The sequence below is a fragment of the Vulpes lagopus genome, chromosome 6 (assembly GCF_018345385.1).
Source record: "Vulpes lagopus strain Blue_001 chromosome 6, ASM1834538v1, whole genome shotgun sequence".
NCBI classification, from domain to species: domain Eukaryota; kingdom Metazoa; phylum Chordata; class Mammalia; order Carnivora; family Canidae; genus Vulpes; species Vulpes lagopus.
The window spans coordinates 46,208,343-46,229,011 of NC_054829.1; the positions used below are offsets into that span (position 1 = coordinate 46,208,343).

The following is a 20,669-nucleotide window of genomic DNA, read 5'->3' on the forward strand; positions in this document are numbered from 1 at the left end:
TGACCTTAATAAATTTGCCACTTAACAAAATAAAACGTTCAAATGATCAATAGGATTTGCCATCCTGAACAGATGGGAACTGCTAATAAAATTGTGAAAGCCTTCTCTAAAACTGAACTAAAGATTAATTCATTGTCCCCAGAGAGCTGGTTTAGGCCATCATGCAGATGAAACCAGGAAGATTGTTTCCCAGTCCCTGTGTGTGTCACTCTTGCAATTTGCACATTTCCTTCCTAAGAAAAGGAACTCAACTCCAGCCAGCTGCAAACATGGTGCCAATGGTTTCTCTGGAGCATCAGAGCAACTGCACAGAAATGTGGAACTCAAAGAAAAAGTGACATGGCCTAGTTTCCTAGGAATTGGTTTTCCATAAAAAAAATATAATGTGAAATAAGTAATAATAGTAGTAGAAATAAAACAGAGTTAAGAAGGTAACAAGAGAGCTTATTTAAAAACAACTAGAAAAATATTATACTCTTAAAATATCTAATTATTTGGCTGATTTCCATAGGATGGGAAATCTTGCCAAATTAATTCAGAAACTAAATGTCAATTACAACACACCCAAAGTGCTGCTTCTGGGAACACTGTAGTTTAATTTTTAGCAGTGATTTTTATCACTGGCTACAGGGATCATTGTGAAAGGGTTGATTAAAATTTAAAAAGATGGACCAAAATCCATTGTTGTAATACAGTTGAGAGCCAGGAACTCAGGGATACTGAGTCCTTCCAAGAAGCTTGAACCGTGGAATACAGGAGCCAATGGCAAACTCCCACTAAAACTCACCAACTCTTTGGCATTGCTACAATGAAGCTTCTTAAGAGTAGTCAGAGAAACCCCACACTCAGCTCCTTTGGCATCAAATAAATCCGGCTTGAGAAGGAAATTTATAGAAGCAGACATAGAATTTTATGAGGCCTGATTAATGTATCTATTTCAGTACATTTGGGTCATAAAATTATCATTGATCTAAATGTTCTGGAAAGTAAACACAACATTTCAAGTCTATTTTGCCTCAATAGCAGACTCACTTTGGGTTGCAATGCCCAGATCTAGTCCGTGCTTGTTTTTCAGATTTGAGTACAAGTCAGTTTTGTAAGCACTGTCCTAGGACAGATGCCATTCACATAGTGATTGGTGACTGCTGAGTTTCTGCTACCTAGAAGCGCTGATGCACTGGCTACCAAAATATCAAAATATCTTCTGGAACAATTTAGTAATGCCTAAGATAGCAGAGACGAGTAGCCTATAGCTGTCACCTGTCCTGCGTTTTTTATTATACTTTTGGGTGTTCTGTGGGGTTTTTTCCCCTTAAGAAGCAGAAGCTTAACCTTCTTATTTTTTTATTAAAAAAATAAAATAATTTGCATTCCATGAGCCCAGACCAACAGATAGTAGTGGTGATTTGACATAATACCAGACATTACACCAGACATTAGAAGAAAATAAGTCAACCAATGAATTTTATTTTCTATTTATTTATTTTTAAAGATTTTATTTATTTGTTCATGAAAGACAGAGAGAGTAGCAGAGACACAGGCAGAGGCAGAAGCAGGCTCCATGCAGGGAGCCTGATGTGGGACTCTATCCCAGGACCCCAGGATCACATGCTAGGCTGAAGGCAGAAGCTTAACCACTGAGCCACCCAGGTGTCCCAACCAATGAATTTTAAATTTGATCTCCCCTCTCCCCGCCAAAATCACAAAACGATCTTCACATCAAAGTTGGTTTCTTTCACCAATTCTGATCCAGAGATGTTAAATCCTACACTGCAATTTTTATTTTAATTTTTTAAAATTAAAAAGTGGTAATAAGTCATCTACCAAAAAATCTGGAGATTCCAAACTAATTAATTAATTAATTTCAACAATCCTATAAATGGACAAAACTGGAGTTCTCACACTTCCTGATTACATAACTTACTGCAAAGCAACAACAATGAAAATAGTGTGGCACTGACATGGAGACAGACACATAGACAACTGCAACTGAACAGAGAGCCCAGAAATAAACTCTCACATATGGTACAATGATTTTTGACAAGGGTTCTAAGACCATTCAATGGGGAAAGGGCAGTCAACAAATGACACTGGAAAAAACTGGCTGTCCACATGCCAAAGAATGAAGTTGGACCATTACCTAACACCATATACAAAAATTAACTCAAAATGGACCAAAGACTTAAATGTAAGAACTGAAACTATAAACTCTTAGATGAAAACATAGGGCAGATGCTTCATGCTGGATTTGGCAGTGATTTCTTGGATATTACTCAAGAGGCATAGGCAACAAAGGAAAAGGTAGACAAATTGGACTTCATGAAAATTTATAAATTTTGTGCATCAAAAGATAAAAGAAAACCAATTAAAAAATGGGTGAAGGACTTGAATAGACATTTCTCCACAGGAGATATACAAATGGCCAATAAGCATATGAAAAGATGCTCAGCATCACTAGTCATGAGGGAAATGCAAATCAAAACTACAATGAGATACAATTTCACACCCATTAGGATGGCTATTATTATTTTTTAAAAAAACAGATAGTAATAAGTATTGGTGAGGATGTGGAGAAATTGGAACCCTTGTGCATTGCTAATAGGAATATAAAACAGTGCAGCTGCTACGGAAAACAGAATGATGATTTCTCAAAAAACTAAAATAGAATTACCATATGATCCAGCAATTCCACTTCAGAATATATATCCAAAAGAAGTGAAGCAGAGATTTTCGCAGATTTCTGCATATAATTTTCATAACAGCTTTATCCATAATAGCCAAAAGGTAGAAGCAACCCAAGTGTCCACTAACAGAAATGTGATATGTACCTACAATGAAATATTATTCAGTCATAAGAGGAAGGAAATTCAGGGGCAACAGGGTGGCATAGTTGGTTAGGCGTCCGACTTGGTTTTGGCTCAGGAACAATCTCAGAGTCATGAGATCGAACCTCATATCAGGCTCCATGTTGAGCATGGATTCTGCTTGAGTTTCTCTTTCTCCCTCTCCCTCTGCCCCTCCCACTCATGCACTCACACACACACACTCCCTCTCTCTCTCTCTCTCTCTTAAATAAATAAATAAATAAATAAATAAATAAATAAATAAATAAAGCTTTTTGAAAAGGAAGGAAATTTTGACATCAGCTACAACATGGGTAAACCTTGAAAATATTGTGCTAAATAAAATAAGCCAGTCACAAAGAACAAAAATATTATATGATTCTACTTCTATGAGAGTGAAATCCATAGAGACAGAAAGTAGAATGGTGGTGTTGCCAGGCGCCAGTGAGGAGGGGAGAATGGAGAGCTATTGTTTAATGGATACAAAGTTTTAGTTTGGAAAGATAAAAAAAAAAGTTCTGAAAAGGGATGGTGATGACAACAATATGAATGTATCTAATGCCACAGAATTACCCAATTTAAAATAGCTAAACCTGTGAGTTTTATGTTATATATACTTTATCACGATAAAAAAAAACAGAAGCAGAGACCAGCAATAATAAATGGATGCATTGTCAAAAAAAATAGGAAGAATTTAAATGTCCAAAAATAGAGGAACAGGAATGATTAAATAAATTATGATAACCCACTCAGTGGGATATTTATGGAGCCAGTAACATTTATTGATGGTGGCAACATTTAAAATGCCTATGTTATAGTGTTAAGTGGGAAGGAGGTAAAATTGTCACATATTATGATTGCAACTATAAATATATCTAGCTCAAGGATAAAACCCAAGAGGAAATATCAAAATGCTTTAAAAATTTGCATTAAAGTGACGAGATTATTGCTTTTTTCTTTCTTTTTTTTTTTTTTTTTTTTGGTTTATTTTCCAATTGTTTTTGAACGTAGATGTAATAATCTTTAATGGAAAATGTATGACCAAAACTGAAAAGAAGGAACAAAGAAAAAGCTTTTCAACAATTATTATTAAAACTCCTTGTAGTTATTCATAAAATCCAGAAGGCTGGATATTTTTGAGGCTTTTCAAAGTAATATAAATATCAAGGATATAAGTAATTAAGGTTCCTAGAAAATTCCTGTTCAACTCTAGCCTTAGAAACCACTTCTAGATTTGGGTCACTGAGCAGAGGACATGGAAAATGAACATCTTTAAAGAAAGAAACTCTTCAAGGACTATCCTGTGTTTGACACTGCAAAGACAACTTCCCCAGAGGCAGGAACTGTGTGTTCAGAGAGATGCCTTTCTAGGTTAAAGCACACTCGCAGCATGGTAAATAGAGAGCCTTTAAAACTGCTCTCCCAAATGAGGCAGTGATTGCTTCGAAGTGGATTATATTCAAAACTTAATTCTGCACCCATCTTTGGCTTCCTTGTTGTCATTAGTTCATTGTCTTTTAGCAAGTTTCACCTCTAACCCCATCCCACCACCCACTCAGAAAAAAGAGTCATAATGAGAAGGAATTGGGTTCAGATGGGGACATTTGCTCTTTAGAAGAGACAGGCACAGGGTGGGTGACTGTTCACAGAACAGATGCTGCAGCTGCATCTCGGGTTACTCAGCTCCTTTGTAGACTCTCCACAACCTCCCACTTAAAACAGCTCTCAGTAATAGTTTCCTGGAAGATAGGGAGCAAGAGGGACCTGAGGAAGATGTCCTTCCAGGCACCACAGTAACCAGTTTCCCAGGCTTCCAGCATCTGTGCACCTTTCTGATAGGTCCTGTTGTCACAAGTCCCCGTAATAATAGCCTTTATATAATCTGTCTTCCAGAGCCATTGTCTACAGCAGACATTGCCACAAAATATTCTCATACATTTAGTTCCATCCATTGATGCTCTTGGATTATGGTTTGAAGAAGCTTTCCAAAGTCCCAGTTTGCTTCCTTTTTTAAACCCTGTGCCACTTTGGACTGTTCTGTTCTCTCATCAATCTTAGGTGGTGCGAGATCAGATCTCTCACTGCACAGTGAAGTTGCGCCAGACCACAGGTCTCATGGAGTACTGCCTGGAGGTCATTAAGGAAAATGATCCTAGTGGCTTTTTGCAGGTAAGTGTCAACTAGTTTCTCTTTCAGATTCTCAATGGCCCATGAAACTCAGTCTACAATGCCAAGGCCAGACTCCCAACGGCCCCTGCTGAGAGCATGGGTCCCTCCACAATGGAACCCACCTTCAGAGTGCCATGAATATGTGGGCACCAGCAAAACTCCAGTGACTTACTGAAAGTCTCTGCCACCATGTGCTACAAGATTGAGAAGTACATGGCCTTTTTAAAGTTTGTTTTTGTTCACGTTTAATCATGAAAATGAAATTCCCTGTAAGTTCCTCCAAAGCAGAGTTACTGCCTTGCCTAAGAATTGGGTCCCTTTCCACTAATATCTTGGACAGCTCTATCAGCTAGAAATGTCTACATATGCAAGGCTTCTACCTTCTTGACAGTTCCTACCAGCCAGTTCAGCTAATCAATGATTTCCCAAATAAAGTGAAGTTTTTTCATTCTTTGGATTTCTCATGATTTTTTCACTGTTGATTGTTTTAATTAGATGTGATGATGTCAGCTGAATTTTACTTTAAGTTTTGATCTCAAAAATTAAGGGAGCTTTTATTAAGGAATACATAGATCCTTTCCAGTTCACGTTTTATCATACTGGCCAAGAGTGACAAAGGGAGATTAAATATAAGAAATGAAAGAGTTCTCTATCAAAGAATAAAATGATACAGAAGATGATGGGCTTAAAGCGTAAGAAGTTCCAATTTACAGATTACCATATGCAGCCCCTCTAAACTATTTTATAAAACTCATTCCAAGCTTTAACAGAATACCCCCACCTCCTATTAGAAACTTGGGTTCTTAGTTCTACTAAAATTAACTGATCACCAACATATTATTTAATGTTGTTGGCTTTTCATTGATTAATCATAAAAGGCATTAGCATATATCCAGGTTTGTCTATTAGAGCAATTTACAGCTGCTAATTATTTATAGTGGCTCCCTCTGACTCACAAAAGCATCCAGATTTGCATGGGTAACCATTGTCATAGTAGGCTTCTCACTGCCTACATGTAGACAGGAAAGGTGTGGGTTTCAAATTGGTTTGGTAATGCTCCCAGAGAGTGGTGGGGCAGTGTTCTGTGTCCAGTGTGATGTTATATTTCTTAGGCTGTGATCTTTGATGTGATTAGATTTCTGACGCCCTCATAAGGAGAGTGCACCTGACTGAGGATCAGTGGGGGAAAGGCACGCTCACTCCCAGGATGACCACGGACTTTGACCTGAGTCTGGACAACAGCCCTCTGCTACAATCCATTCACCAGCTTGACTTTGTGCAGATGAAAGGTGCGTCCCTGCATCCCCCCAAATAGAACAACATCCCAAGCAGATACTATGCTTAAAGCCGGATTGAGGCTTTGTGCCAGATTGCAGCAAACAAAAGGCAGCTGCCAGGTTATCAGTGACCTAAGAGGTGGGGAAGTAAACACACACACCTCTGGGTAATGATACAAAAATCTGGAGTAGCTCCTATCTTATCACCTAAGAGAAACATAGCATTGCATCCATGTGACCTGCCTCTAAGAAAGCCAGATAAATTCAGATAAACTCAATGCTTGACTCTTTAAGAGTCTTAGGGATGTCACAAGCCCAGTGTCAGGGAATAGCTGACATTTAAAAAAATAAATAAATAAGGCGATAAGACTGCATCACTGTGCATAAATAAAATCTTGTTACAGAAAGTAACCCAGAAACATTGATACATATATCGAGGCAGTTCAGGATCGAAATGACTACTTCCACATGGATAGGTCCTGAGCAAATGGTTGAGCACGAATTAGTGGGAATTTGAGAGGATCCTAGTTGGCTTTCCAATACTGGTCAGGAAAATGCCAAGCTTGGTTACAGGAAGAATATGAAGATTTGAAATCAATTTTAGCTTTTTAAATTTTTTGGCTTATGTGTTAAGGGATATGCAAGATCTCCTTGAGATTTTTTTGGGTGGCTAGGGGTGGGGAGGAAGTCCAAGTACCTAAAATAATCTTAAGGAAAAGAACTCTTTCAAAGAAAACTAAAAAGCTGACTATGCAATATTTTTGTGGCAGTATAAGTAATATCCATTGGAAAAATATTTTGACTTTTTTAACTTTCATTTTGAAATATTTATACATTCACAGGAAGTCGCAAAAATAGTGAGGAGAGGTCCAGTGTACCCTTAGCCCAGTTTTTATCAGTGGTTCCATCTTACATAATTATCATCTTATATAAAAGCCAGGAAATTAGGGGCACCTGGGTGGCTTAGTCAGTTAAGCATCTGAATCTCGATCTCAACTCAGGTCTTGATCTCAGGGTTGTAAGTTCAAGCCCCACATTGAGCTCTACACCCAGAGTGAAACCCACTTAAAAAAAAAAAACACACAGGAATTAACAATGGTACAGTGTATACGTATTACTCTGTGCCATTTTGTCATATGTATAGAGTCATCTAATCAGCACTGCAATGAAGTTGCAGAATCATTGTACCACCCTCATGCTACCCCATTGTGGTCATATAGTCCTACCCATTCCTATCCCCTCCACCATCTCCAATCCTTGGCAACCGCCTATCTACTCTTCATCTCTGTATTCTGTCATTTTCTAATCTTTTTTAAAACTGAAGAAATTGATTTGCTCTTTGCTTCTCCCAATAAGCAGCCACATAAGAAAGGACTTAGAATTCAGTGCTTAAAAAAGTTTTTGTTCTTTTTCTTTAAGATTTTATTTCTTTATTCATGAGAGAGAGAAAGAGGCAGAGACACAGACAGAGAGAGAAGCAGGCTCCACACAGGGAGCCCAATGTTGGACTCGATCCCAGGACTCCAGGGTCACGCCCTGGGTCAAAGGCAGGTGCTAAACTGCTGAGCCACCCAGGGATCCCCTAAAAAGAAAGATATTTTAAGAAAAATCTACGTGCTTCCTTTATTAGACCCCATTTTCTCATCTTTCATTTACTATGCATTGCTTTGGGATGATGCCTTAATTAAATTTTGGAGTAAATAGTATATAGATTGTAAATAAAAGTACATTGTTGCAGTAACAAAAATGTTTAGCATTTACTGACTACTTACCAAACCAGATACTCTCTCCTAAGTGCCTCATGTGGATTAATTCAATTTATTCTCACAACCCTAGTAGGCATCTGAGGAAACTGAGGCACTGGAAGACTGTACGACTTGCCTAAAATCACACAGTTGGTGAATGTCAGGGCAGGGATTCAGACCCAAGGAGTAAGTTTCCAGAACCTGCACCTACAACTTCCAGTTTGTGCTATAACATTAGTGTCTTATGAATTGGCTTCTTCAAGGAATAACTGAATTCCTCTCTTAAACTTAAGAAATTTGATTTTTTTGTTGTAGAATGTCTTTCTTGCTGTTTAAAATTTTTCCTTTAACACCCATATGGTGGTCCGTGAAATACAGCCACCTGAGTAATATATGGAGCCCCAGGAAAATCCCCCTCCATCAGCCTCTGTCTGTATCCAGTTCTTTCCATGAAGTAAAATCATTGAAAGATTATGTCACAAATAGCACAGAGGAGAAAATATGTCACGAAAGGGCAATGGAAGGGCTTTTGGAGGAAGAGGGGAAAAAAATTAGCCAACCCAACTAGCCTTGATGATGGAGCAGGTAGAGGGTAAAAGCCTCTGGGCTTTAAACTGCTTTCACCATCTGATAGAGGCCTCTCCTCCCCCATTTGCTGTCCTTCTGAATCATGTCCATCTGCCCAAAGTGGAGTCCAGGCGAATTGGCAGGATGGTAACAACTGTGTTGGAATAAACAGGCCCTTCATCTGGCATGGGAACTGCAGACTCATGTGCTATGCCTCACAGACCACATTCCTAAAGCAGTGTCACTTGTCCGTTTAAGGCTACCTGCAGAAATATGCGTGAACATGGCTGTGTATACCCTCCATCAAAGTCTGCACACATGGCAAACAGTGCCAAACACTCCAAAGACCAAAACCCAGAACACACTTACGGCAAATATTCACCTGGAACACAAAATTATCCAAAGCAGTTATTTATGAAGTTCATGTAACAGGCCATTTGGTATGAGACTGGATTATTCCATTTTCCATTTCTTTTTAACACTTCATATTAATTTAATTTACTTCTGATTAGTATCCTTCTGCAGAGTTAATTTATATGCTTCGCTTTATGCTCATTAAGTTTAATTAATTCAGTGAGAGCCAAGTCCTTTTTAGACTGTGAATAATTTTTATCTGTCAGATGTTTTCGATGGGAAGAAAAAACCAAAAGGTCATTGCGTAATAGAACTTGATTGCCTGGTGTTAAGGCTACTCCTACTGGCCTCTCTGATATCTGTTAACATACCCAACTGTACTTGGTATAGTGTTAGACAGTGCTTTTCTTTAGGATATGCTTGGTCAGTTTAATAAACTGCACTTTCACAGCTTTCAGTAAAAACATCTCAAGAAACTGTACCACAAAATACACGTACAAATGGCCAAAATGTAAATAGCATTGGGAATAGTGCTAAAGTAATCTGACCATTAATACAATGCATATACTTCAACATACGTTTTCTAATTATGCTAAGCAGATTACAGTAGAAAGTTAAAATATTTTCCAAGCTACTTAAAATATGTGTTTAATTCTGACTCTAACAACAGAAATATCTATTTCTTGACTAAAAATGTTAACATCTCTCTGGTTTTGAAATTTCATCTCAGATGCCTTTTTCTCTTTGATATCAAAGAACACAGGTCTGTTGCTGGTTTTTAAATGTTTCCAGTTAAGCCAGCAACTACTCAGCAAGAAAATTATTCTCTTATTAGTTAAGGACTTAACTGGTCTCTTTCTGATTCTACATCACCCTCAAGCAACTGAGATCTAACTGAGAATGCCGGTACCTTCTTTGTTCAAACATCCCCAGAAGGGTATTATCCCAGAATTGTTTTAAGTATAGAAAGTGTCCCAAGATTCATGAGTCAGTGCTGAAAAGAAATGCCTGCATGTTCATTCTGAACCAGGATGAAACAGTGACCTAATGCTCCCCCAAGCCTTTTTAGCATATAGACCAATGGCTGTTAATCCCTTAAGTGCCTCTAGTCACCTAAGAACACGTTTATCTTTATTAACTCATGTCAAACGTAAGAGCCCTGAGTATGCACCAAGGTCATAAGCAAGGTTGGTGTGATGTGAATAGAGCATCTTATAAATCATGGAGAAAGAGCACCCAGAGATTTGACAGGGATGGGGATGTGCACACATGCTGACTCGCCTGTAATCTGTTCATGTTTGTGATCCATTCATGGTTTGGAGGCCTGAAATACGTGTCATCACGTATTTCACATTTGCTCTTTAACAGTGTGATAATGAGAGCTTTGCAGAAATGGCTTGTTGTTCCTCTAAAGTCTAAACTTCCCTGAGATGCCAATTGTATTGGTCAGCCAATACAAAGGAATGATGGTCCACCAAGGGACAGTGAAACAAGATGACTCAGTAGAATTGCATTCCCAACCACCCTAGCTCTTATGGTGAAATGTTTCTTTCTTTTCTTTTCTTTTTGAAATTTTTTAAGTATGGTTGATACTCAACGTTACATTCATTTCAGGTGTACAACATAGCAATACAATAAATTGATACATTATGCTATGTATGGTGAAATATTTCATTAATCCGTAGCAGCAAGTCTTGGGGAACTTTACCACTCATGATACAGGAAGCAAAAGAAACCATTCCTCTTGGAATTGGATGCAGGGACTTCTCTCTAGTACACTATTACCGCACACTAGATTAGAGAGACAGTGTAGTGCAGTTGAAGCACCCAGGCCCTGGAGCCAGCCTGCTTGTCCTCAGATCCCACCTCTGCCACTAGTAGCCATGAAGATGTTCTGTGTTTCAGTTTCCTCATCAACCAATTAGAAATAATAACAGCATCTGTTATTGTGGAGGTGCTGTGAAAACCACATGAGTGACTGCATCCTCTCACCACACTGCCAGGTATTTGGTAGGTGCTCAGAAGACATCAGCAGCCATTAGTTTCCACATCCAGAGTGGGTGGCCATGTGTCCTTCCATGTCCTTGTCACACTCTTGTCCTATGACCTTTCACAGAGGAATCCTGCACCATTGTGTTGACAATCGGAAGGACTTGAAAAAAAATTAAGTGAATATGAAAGATGTAAGTTATAATTTGAACTAGAATGGTAAGACATTTGAAAACTTTAAGGAGACACCATTGCAGAATTTAATTTTGAGCCAAGGCTCTACGAAGTCACCTTCAAGGAAGTCTGTAAGAACAGTTACCCCTTATAACTAAGAAGAGAATTTTTAGCCTGAAGCTTGATTTTTATGAGCTAAAAGAATGCTGAGCAATAGACTTCTGATAAGGTCAGGTACCACTAGTTCTTTAGGAAAAACAAAAACGTCCAAGAGTGGTCAAAGTGTTAAGATTAAGACAGCTATGGCAGCCGAATGACAGAATTTTCAATGAAATAAAAATTTCTTAGAGTTCAGCCCAGGAACTGTGATGCAATCCAATTGTATTTCCAAAACACAAATAATAAGTTAATTTGAAAATACTCTGGATTCTTATAGACCATTTATTTTATACCTAATAAAGTGAAATAGGGTAATAACACCCACTATAAAATCTGCTTTTCTAAAATGTCAGCCTTAGTCTTTGCTAATGAGGCTGTAATTTTGTCACACTTGCCTCTTATATGCAACATCACTTTGTGGTAAATAAGGAAACAGAAAAAATAATTCTAAGCACATTGAGAAATAGATTTAGACATGCAAATGTCTCTATGTTCTTTCATTTTTGTTTCTCTCTCTTATTCTCTCTCCCTCCTTCTCTCATTTTGCTTGTTTGCTTAATTTGTTTAAATTCTGAACAGTACTAAAATCTGAAGGTCAGTAAGTGGTTAGACTTTTTATTATCTTTTTGGTCTTTTAAAGTGTATCCACGGGCATCCCTGGGTGGCTCAGCAGTTTCGCGCCTGCCTTTGGCCCAGGGCGCGATCCTGGAGTCCCGGGATCGAGTTCCGCGTCGGGCTCCTGGCATGGAGCCTGCTTCTCCCTCTGCCTGTGTCTCTGCCCCTCTCTCTCTCTCTCTCTCTCTCTCTCTCTCTTTCTCTATGTCTATCATAAATAAAAATAAATCTTTAAAAAATTTAAAAAATAAAGTGTATCCACTGAGGACTTACAAATGAAGTTCCCATGTTTTAATTACACCTGACACCAAGTATTTCAATTAATCTGTTAATTATACCTAATGTCTATACAAGGAAACTTGAGTTTCTTATCAGAGACATTGCAAGCATTTGCATGATTCAAGCTGAAACCATCTTGTGATCTTATTCTTTGATTTTAAAATTGATGAAATGTAGATTTCCTTGAAACATAAAGGGAAATGAAGGAAGGGAAAATGAAGGGAAATAAAGATTTCCTAATAAAGGGAAATTGAAGATTGATGGGCAGCTAATAAAATAAAGAGAATCCAAGGAATAGGTTGTTTTATTGTAGGCTCTGATTCATAAGGACAGCTAAGAGCAAATATCCCCAGGGAGAATCATTCCATCTCTAGAAGCCCTTTGAAGAACGGTTTGCTTAAATTTATCATAATTTACTCCCTGGTTAATATATTAAAGTTTATTATTTTTATTAGGGAAAAAATGTTGATGACAAAGTAGTTTCCTAATACATGATGACCTAAAGTTCACCCTCCAATTACAACTCTCAGGTGATATCTTGTTTATGAGTAGATGATCATTAGGAGTTACGTCTTCTCTCTCCTCCCCTTCCCATCCAGTCCTATAGTCTATTCCTTGGACAAAGCAATGAATTATCTGCTTTCCTCTGATTCCAGATGTTCGGGAACCTCTGAGGCTGTAGAAGCCACTCTTATAAGACCTACAGAACTCTATGCCATTGAAACCTGAAACACGTTTTCCCTTACTAAACTCACCACCTCCAATTAACTGGTCATACTTTTGATTTCATTATGTTTGATGTAGTAACTCAGGCTTGGTTTTCTTGTCTTTTCATAAGTATAATCAACCTGCCTCACCTTCACATCTCTTGTGTTATGGTCACTGCTTTTGTTTTCTAGGCTATCCACCATAGAACCTGTTTCCTAAACTGCTATTAAATAAACCATTTTTGGCTGAGGTGATGGCAGGGAGCAGATAATTTGATGCATGACACAGAGTCCAATTTTGGTACAGCATACCAGGTGTTCTATAATTAACATTTGTTCATTTAAATGTCCCTGGATGTGGTCCAAACTGTTCTCTCTATTGTTAAAGTGCTACACAAATAAATTAATGTTTTGGTGCTAAAAACATTGTTAAGCAGTTGGTAAAAACATTGCTCCCAAATACATACATTGAGTTCACATATTAGGAACTGGGACTGTTGTTATCCAACACTTCCATATCTGTGTGTCTAAAGGCTCAACCACTCTACAGTTTGAAGTAATAGAAAAGACTCTCAGCACAAAATGGGGACAGGGGCATGTTGTGACTAGTAATACTGTGACAGATTATCACAGAGTGGTAAGGACATTTTGACCCTCCCCTGCTGGGCCCCTTCTGCTCCCATACTACTCTCCAGGCTCACAGTTGGCTGTTCTACACCTGCAGAAAGTGGACTTGAGCTAGCATAGCTACCTTCAAAGAATGAGGTCAAGTTCTTAGAAGTTTTGATATGGAGAAATCACTGTTTTTATGTCACTTAGTACTAACTTTTCGAAAATTCACTATTACAGCTACTTACACACAAGACCTTGAGTAGAATCGCTAGTAAAACCAACAAATAGACAAACAAAAACCTGCTCAGAATAGGCAGTTCCAAGTTTATACACTGGAGGTCAAGGCTCTGAATAAATTTAATGATAAGTTTTTCAGCCATGCCATGGGTTAAATAGGCTTTAGTGGGCTGAGCTGGAAACCCATCCCCCATAAAATACCTTCCCCTTAGGGATGATGTCTTCAGTGCCCAAGGGGGTGAGAAACAGAGCAATTATCTCCCCGGCAGGTAAGGTAGGAAGTATCATCATAAGTTTGGCAGAAGGCAGCACAGTGGCTCAGGAACCAGTCCCATTCCTAGAGACTCTGGAAGGGATCCAGGTCAGGTCCCCCCTGGGCTAGCTACTTGGTTGATGAGCGGGATGTTTCTCATTCCAAGATACTGAAATTTTTGCAACTCAACAGAAGCCAGAGTTACACTAATTTCTGTTTAGCTTCCTCTCCAGTCCCAGCAACCCCCATTCTGCAGCTGGAGGAGTGTTGTACCCACAACAACAGTGCCACGCTGTCCTGGAAACAGCCACCTCTGTCCACGGTGCCTGCCGAAGGCTACATTCTGGAGCTGGATGATGGCAATGGTGGTCAGTTTCGGGTGAGTAGAGAATCTGTTATTTGTTAACCAAAGCCAGTGACCACCTCAGAGGACCCATTGTGGGGTCTCAAGCCAAGCTTCCCCACCTCCCCCGAGGCCAGACCATCCTGGCAGAGTCTGCCTCTCCTTCATCTGAGGCCTACATTCTTCTCAAACCATCAAAGATGGAGGAAAGAGTCTCTGAATAAAAACTACTCTACCCTCCTTAAGAGAAAGCACATGCCCTACTAAAAGCTCTGGAGTCCAGCTGCTTGCACTCAGGTCCCAATTCCACCATCTAGCAGTGTGACTGTGCCCATTTCTCACTTCTTTGAGCCTTCAGGACTTCGTCTGTAATATGAACCTGTACCTCACTCTTGTTTTTAAGAGTCAGTTAGATAATCCATATAAAATTCTTAGCATGCCAGGATCCCAGACCCCCATCTTGTTAGTGTCCCACCAGAGAGTTATCATTTTAAGGCTGTGCTTTGAATACAAATTATTTTTACTCATTACATCAGCATAATGTTGCAAAAGCATACAGCTAAAGAGGGAGGCACATGCCTAACCTATGCTAAAGATGCATCATGCTGCGATTTATTTTAAGCCTTTGAAATGTCATTCTTCCTCCCGCTCATTTCCTCCCCCCTTCCCTCTGCACTGTGATAAAACCTATACGCCTATGACTTTGAGTGTAATTTTTGTCACAGTTCCTGAAGTTACCAGTGGAGTTATAAACACAGCATAGAGACCACCCTCATGTTTTCCAAACAAGTTTTTACAAATCACACTGATGGGTAAAGAGTTGGGTAGGTATAATATATGTATAGATGCCAAGGTAATAGTAATAAGCATAATGCTAACTCTAAGCACTCAATTTTAGTGTTTTAAGCCCTAACCACTAGTAAATACCATGCATTAAGCTGACAGGCCCATGCTAAACATAAGGCACTCTGTTGGTTTGTGCACAGGACCTCCTTCTATGATCATCATAGCAACCTCATAAACTGGGTATCATCTGTCCCCATTTCACAGATGAGGAAACTGAGACTTTAAAAGGCCAATTAGGGGTTCCTGGGTGGCTCAGTCAGTTGAGCATCCAACTCTTCATTTCTGCTCAGATCATGAGTTCAGGGTCATGAGATCAAGCCCCACATTGGGCTCCGTACTTAGTGGGGAGTCTACTTGAGATTCTCTGTCTCTCCCTCTCCCTCCTTTCCTCCCTTCCCCATTCTCTCTCTCTCAAATAATAAATAAATAAATCTTAAAAAAAAATGAAAAGGTCAATTACGTGGTTTGCTATCCCACAGGATTTGAATCCAGATCAGGCTGACACCAAAATGCTAGCTCCTTAACCACAGAGTGACGCTGCCTCCCTAAGCCCTCCCGAGGGCTGGCATTAAACAGCAGCCTATTATTTGTTGACCCTCAGGAAGTGTATGTCGGAAAGGAGACGATGTGCACCGTGGACGGTCTTCACTTCAACAGCACATACAATGCCCGCATCAAGGCCTTCAATAAAACAGGAGTCAGCCAGTACAGCAAGACCCTGGTCCTCCAAACGTCTGAGGGTAAGGCCCTTCAGCAGTATCCCTCAGAGCGAGAACTGCGAGGCATCTAACGTGGCTGCCAAGCCCGGAGGTAACCCCACCACTGCCCACAATTCTGAAGTGTTTCCATGACTTGCTCTGCATTCTGGCACAAAGCCGCTGTTCCTCTCCTGCCGTGCGTTAGAGAGCCCATGGTATGTGGATGTGATCAAACCAAAGAGTCCACAGCGGCAGTTCAAATGGCCTGGGGCGTCGGCTTCCTTTGATAACACTAAATAAGCTGCAGTTGAAGACGCTGAAAAAATGAAGGCCTGAATGTCCCCCACCCCCAGTGTGTGAAACAAATGTATTCTAGGCTCTAGGGCAGGCTCCCATTCTCCACGATACACATCATTTGCCAGTTTTACCCAGATGATTCTAAATTGCTTTGTAGCACTTGCCTGTTTGTGAGGGTGGGGCCAAGGTTCTTTCCAGCTGTGGATTTGTGTTACTGCACGTGTTTCCGAGGGGTGCGGGGTGCTAGAGCTGTTTGGAGAGGGCCTGTCGGCCACTCCTGGCTTCCCCAGCGCGGACCGCTTCCATCTCACTCCCAAAGCTGAGGCCGGCGGCACCACGACTGAGGCTTCCTGTGGGCACCAAACAGGAAATGACCAGCAACTCCGCATTACCTCGCCATTTTCACCTTTGCCCATCCTGTTAGGCTGGGTTAGGCCATCAAGGGCCATCGTACAAGGTCAAGCCCCAGAGAACTTTTGCTTCTTGGCCGTACTGTAAATATTTTGGTCATCAAAGTCAACCCATTCCTCTCGAAAGAGGGGCTTGCATTTGATGACCAGGTATCACCTCTGAGGCTTTTAACACTTTCATTTAAAAGCAATCACAGCACATGAAATTAAACCTTTATGAAGAGGTATTTGTGGTCGGTGCCAAAGCATTTTCAGACCTTTTGGGTGTCATTTTAACCATAGAAGTCACCCCCCCGGCATTCCCCATACTTTCCCTCTGCAGAACTAATTGTGTTGATTTTGTTCAAATTCAAGATGTTTAGCTCAAAGAACTGTGGTGGTGGTTTTTTCCCACTTCCCACAAACCTTGGCTGGTGCCAATCACCCTTAAAATGGTTCACATGGTTAAAAACAAGCACAACTTCAAATCCCACAGCAAGGTTGACGGGCCCCTAGCCATAAAAACCATGCTTGGGGAGCAGTTGTAAGTCTGTGAGGGATGCTATTCAAAGCAAAGGATTCGCTGAAGGCAAAATGCCCACACGACCTATTCCCATTGGGTTAGAGGGATGTGGTAGCGACAGCTTCCCGAATGATCATTTTAGTAATGTCTCTCTGGGATGACCTGTCTCCTTGAGAGCTGTTGCCTCTTTTCCCAAGTACCCTGCCTAAATGCTAAAGCCCTCCAAGAGTTGCCTACAAATGCAGAAGGCCCTTCATGATGATGGCCTCATTTCCCATGGGCGTAAAAGGCGGTTTGATTGACGAGTGAAGTGCATGCCATCAGAGCAGGGAGACAGTTTGCAGCAATGTTGCTAATATGTATCATGAGACCTACAATTTCTATTCATAATACATCATGGAAATCATATTCTTCCGCTAAAATCAGTTACTAGCATAGCAGCTTGAGCATTCATGTTTCTCTTTTCATCCTGCAGGAGGATGTAGTTTCTCAGTTTCTCTTATTGTTCATAAGATTATGGTGTCTAATAAATTACAGGATTGGAACTGCGATCCCTGGTACCACAGTCACAGAACTGGGGGTCATTTTCTAAAAGAAACTAACGGAACAAGTCCTCTTCCAACAAAGAAACTGTACTGTAGAAATTAATTTCCTCCATGAATTTTATATATTGTGTACAAATATAAGGTATGTATCTAAATACAAAGAAAACCTTATCATCGTGTAGATATATCAGTATTCTCTGTTACTGCACAGAAGTGATTTTCTCATGATGAAATAAAGTTCACACACATACTTTCTCCATAACTTTGGTTTGTTCTATTTGTTTCTCCCTCATTCTAACTCATTCACATGGTGAGACAAGGTTTAGAAAGCAAGAAAAAAATATATAATGAAGAGCTAATTTAAAAAAAATTGATCAACCTTGTAAAAATATAGAAAGCCTATAGAATTAAAAAATTATATATATATATTTTTGTTTTTTAGAAATCAGTGAGAAAAATGCCATTGACAGGGTTCAATAAATTAACTGAACTTATATTATACTCTATTAATCTTTCTTCCTACAGTTCCTGGAAAGGTTTGCTTTGGACGTTGCTTTTTGTTTGCTGTTCTTGGGGATGATGTGGTGGTTCATTTCAGCTTTCTACTGTAACAAGATCTTTAGCAGTCTTCTTAGCAACAGCTGACCCTTTTCCAAAGTTCAAAACAAAAGTCTGTATTACAGAAGGATCTGATTCATATGTGATAGCAAGTCTAGCTTGTGTTTACATGCATTTAGTCCAAAGTCTAAACCACTTGTCATTTATACTCTTTGAACTATCATAAAACCATCTGCTGACTTACAGGTAACATTATGCAGGGGAGATCAGATGTCCACATTGTTATAAATGCTGATCATTTTTTCCAGAAGCAGTTCTGTTTGTTTATCTATTTATTGGGTAGTACTTGGTAAAGGCTCACTGTGTGCTACACTGTGGGTGTAGAGGGCTGAGCGGATGTCACCCCTGCTTTTATGAGCTTACAGTCTACGAGGAGAGATAGGCCTTGAAAAACCAGACACACAACCAGTTACATACTTACAAGTAATTATAACCACTGGGAAGGAAGACTAGCAGGAAGACATCATTTATATCCAGGGATCAGTCAAGAAAACAATGAAAAATAATTTAATTCATTGGAAATTATAAAGAATGTGTTATTAAAAGAGAAAAGGAAAGAAAAATGCATTACTAGGTGAGTTTAAGTGTGATTAGTTCCTGAAGGCAGAGTTCTTGGGAATGTACCTAAGAGAGCCATGCAAATAAAGCCAGTCACAGATCTAAGCCAAATTACCTTGACTTAAGAAGAAATATAACTGTAAGCAATTAAGAACCTTAATGAAATTTTAAAATGTGGCACACATCCCTCATTGTATATATTTTTAAAGTAATTCATTTAATAGCCCTCATGGCTATGTCACAGTCTTTGAAACTATCTGCAAAAGAATATCATTATGTAACAAGGCCTTCTTCCTACGTAGTTCTGGGGCTTATTCTGTCTGGGAGACTCTACTCCTGAAAGACAATTTTTTTTTTTTTTTTGTAATACAAGGCTGAGAACAGAATAGGATATTTTCCTATTTACTTTAACCTATTTTCCCTCTACCTATCTAAACAGACTTACCTTTTTCTTGTTCTTGAATCTGGAGAGAAAATGAAATAGACCAAAGGTAACATTCCTGGGGCTCAAATAACTCACTAAGACTCTCAGCTGGCTGAAAAGAGGATCTCTCACTGACCCCTCTCTTGGGGGGAAAAAATTACCAAGGAATGCTTCAACCGTCTTAGCAGAGGTGAGAGTCCTTTGGGGGAATAAGAACATGAAGGGTGGCACTTTTACTCAATCCATACTCTCCAACACAAATCTTTATTACCTTCCTTGGACAAATTCTTGAGTTGGAATTACTGGACCAAGGAGTATAAACACTTTTAAAGTCCTTTTCTTTTTATTTTTTTAAAGATTTTATTTATTTATTCATGATAGTCACAGAGAGAGAGAGAGAGAGAGAGAGAGGGGCAGAGACACAGGCAAAGGGAGAAGCAGGCTCCATGCAGGGAGCCCGACGTGGGATTCGATCCCAGGTCTCCAGGATTGCGCCCTGGGCCAAAGGCAGGCGCCAAACCACTGTGCCACCCAGGGATCCCCCACTTTTAAAGTCCTTGATCTGTGTTTCTCAATTGCTTTCCAGCTAGATTTTATACCAGAAATGTATGAACCATCCCATTTTTTTAAAAAATCACTTTAATTCTGCTATTTAGAATTTAATGTTGACTAACAAGCAACAGGGCCTTTTACATTTGTATTTCCATAGAAATCATATTCTGATGGTTTTACATCTAATAGTTACATGAAATAAGTTACAACATATTTCAGGGAAAATGAATATGATCCAAAAAAGGAGGGTAGACAGAGAACCAGATGGACAGACAGAAATCCAAACAGGATTAACTGTATGCAAGGCAAAAACTTCAAAATTGGCCTTGAGTGGACTATGATAAAGAAAACTCACTCATTTAAAAACATTAATGGAGCACCTAAGTTTTGTCAGGCACTGTGCTGGGTCCAGGATCACAAAGATGCATGAGGTGTGTCCCCTGCCCTAGAGCATAGAGACTCCATTCCTCCTTCCTAAACTCCATGACTCCTGACTCAGAGCGCCTAAAATTTATGGTACCTCACCTCTCTAGAGCTAAGATATTCACCTGAAATCTAGATAGTTATCTTACAATCAAGAAGTGACAATGACCTCTGATTGGGGTAAAAAGGACAAAGCTCAGGTATAGACATTTCTGTGCTGTCCTTACAGCGGGGTCCTTGGTCTCACTCAGTTATTGCTTACTCTTACTTTATACATGAGTCCACTGAGCTCATGACCCACTTGGGAAGACTGCAGCAGATGAGGAGCATCACATTACAAGAGAGGAAAGGGATTGGTGAGTAGGGAAGGTAACTGGGAAAATTGAGAACAAACCCCCCCACAAAAAAAGTCAAAAGAGAGGATTCTGTGGTTTATGTTCTGGTTAAGAAAGTTAGAAAGTGTAAAATGAATT

At 39.6% G+C, this 20,669-nt stretch overlaps 1 protein-coding gene across 14 annotated transcripts in view; it reads left to right on the top strand.

The window, feature by feature from the left end:
* TRIM9 (tripartite motif containing 9) overlaps positions 1–20,669 on the top strand; it is a 108,818-nt gene that overhangs the window by 69,223 nt on the left and 18,926 nt on the right. For 10 of the 14 annotated variants that reach the window (XM_041758232.1, XM_041758234.1, XM_041758240.1 and 7 more), the window contains exons 4-7: positions 4,902–5,012; positions 6,148–6,301; positions 14,202–14,359; positions 15,771–15,909. In XM_041758232.1, coding sequence (XP_041614166.1) covers positions 4,902–5,012; positions 6,148–6,301; positions 14,202–14,359; positions 15,771–15,909 — 562 coding nt within the window. The remainder of the gene's footprint in view (positions 1–4,901; positions 5,013–6,147; positions 6,302–14,201; positions 14,360–15,770; positions 15,910–20,669) is intronic. The other 4 variants (XM_041758233.1, XM_041758236.1, XM_041758238.1 and 1 more) reach the window with 1 other exon arrangement.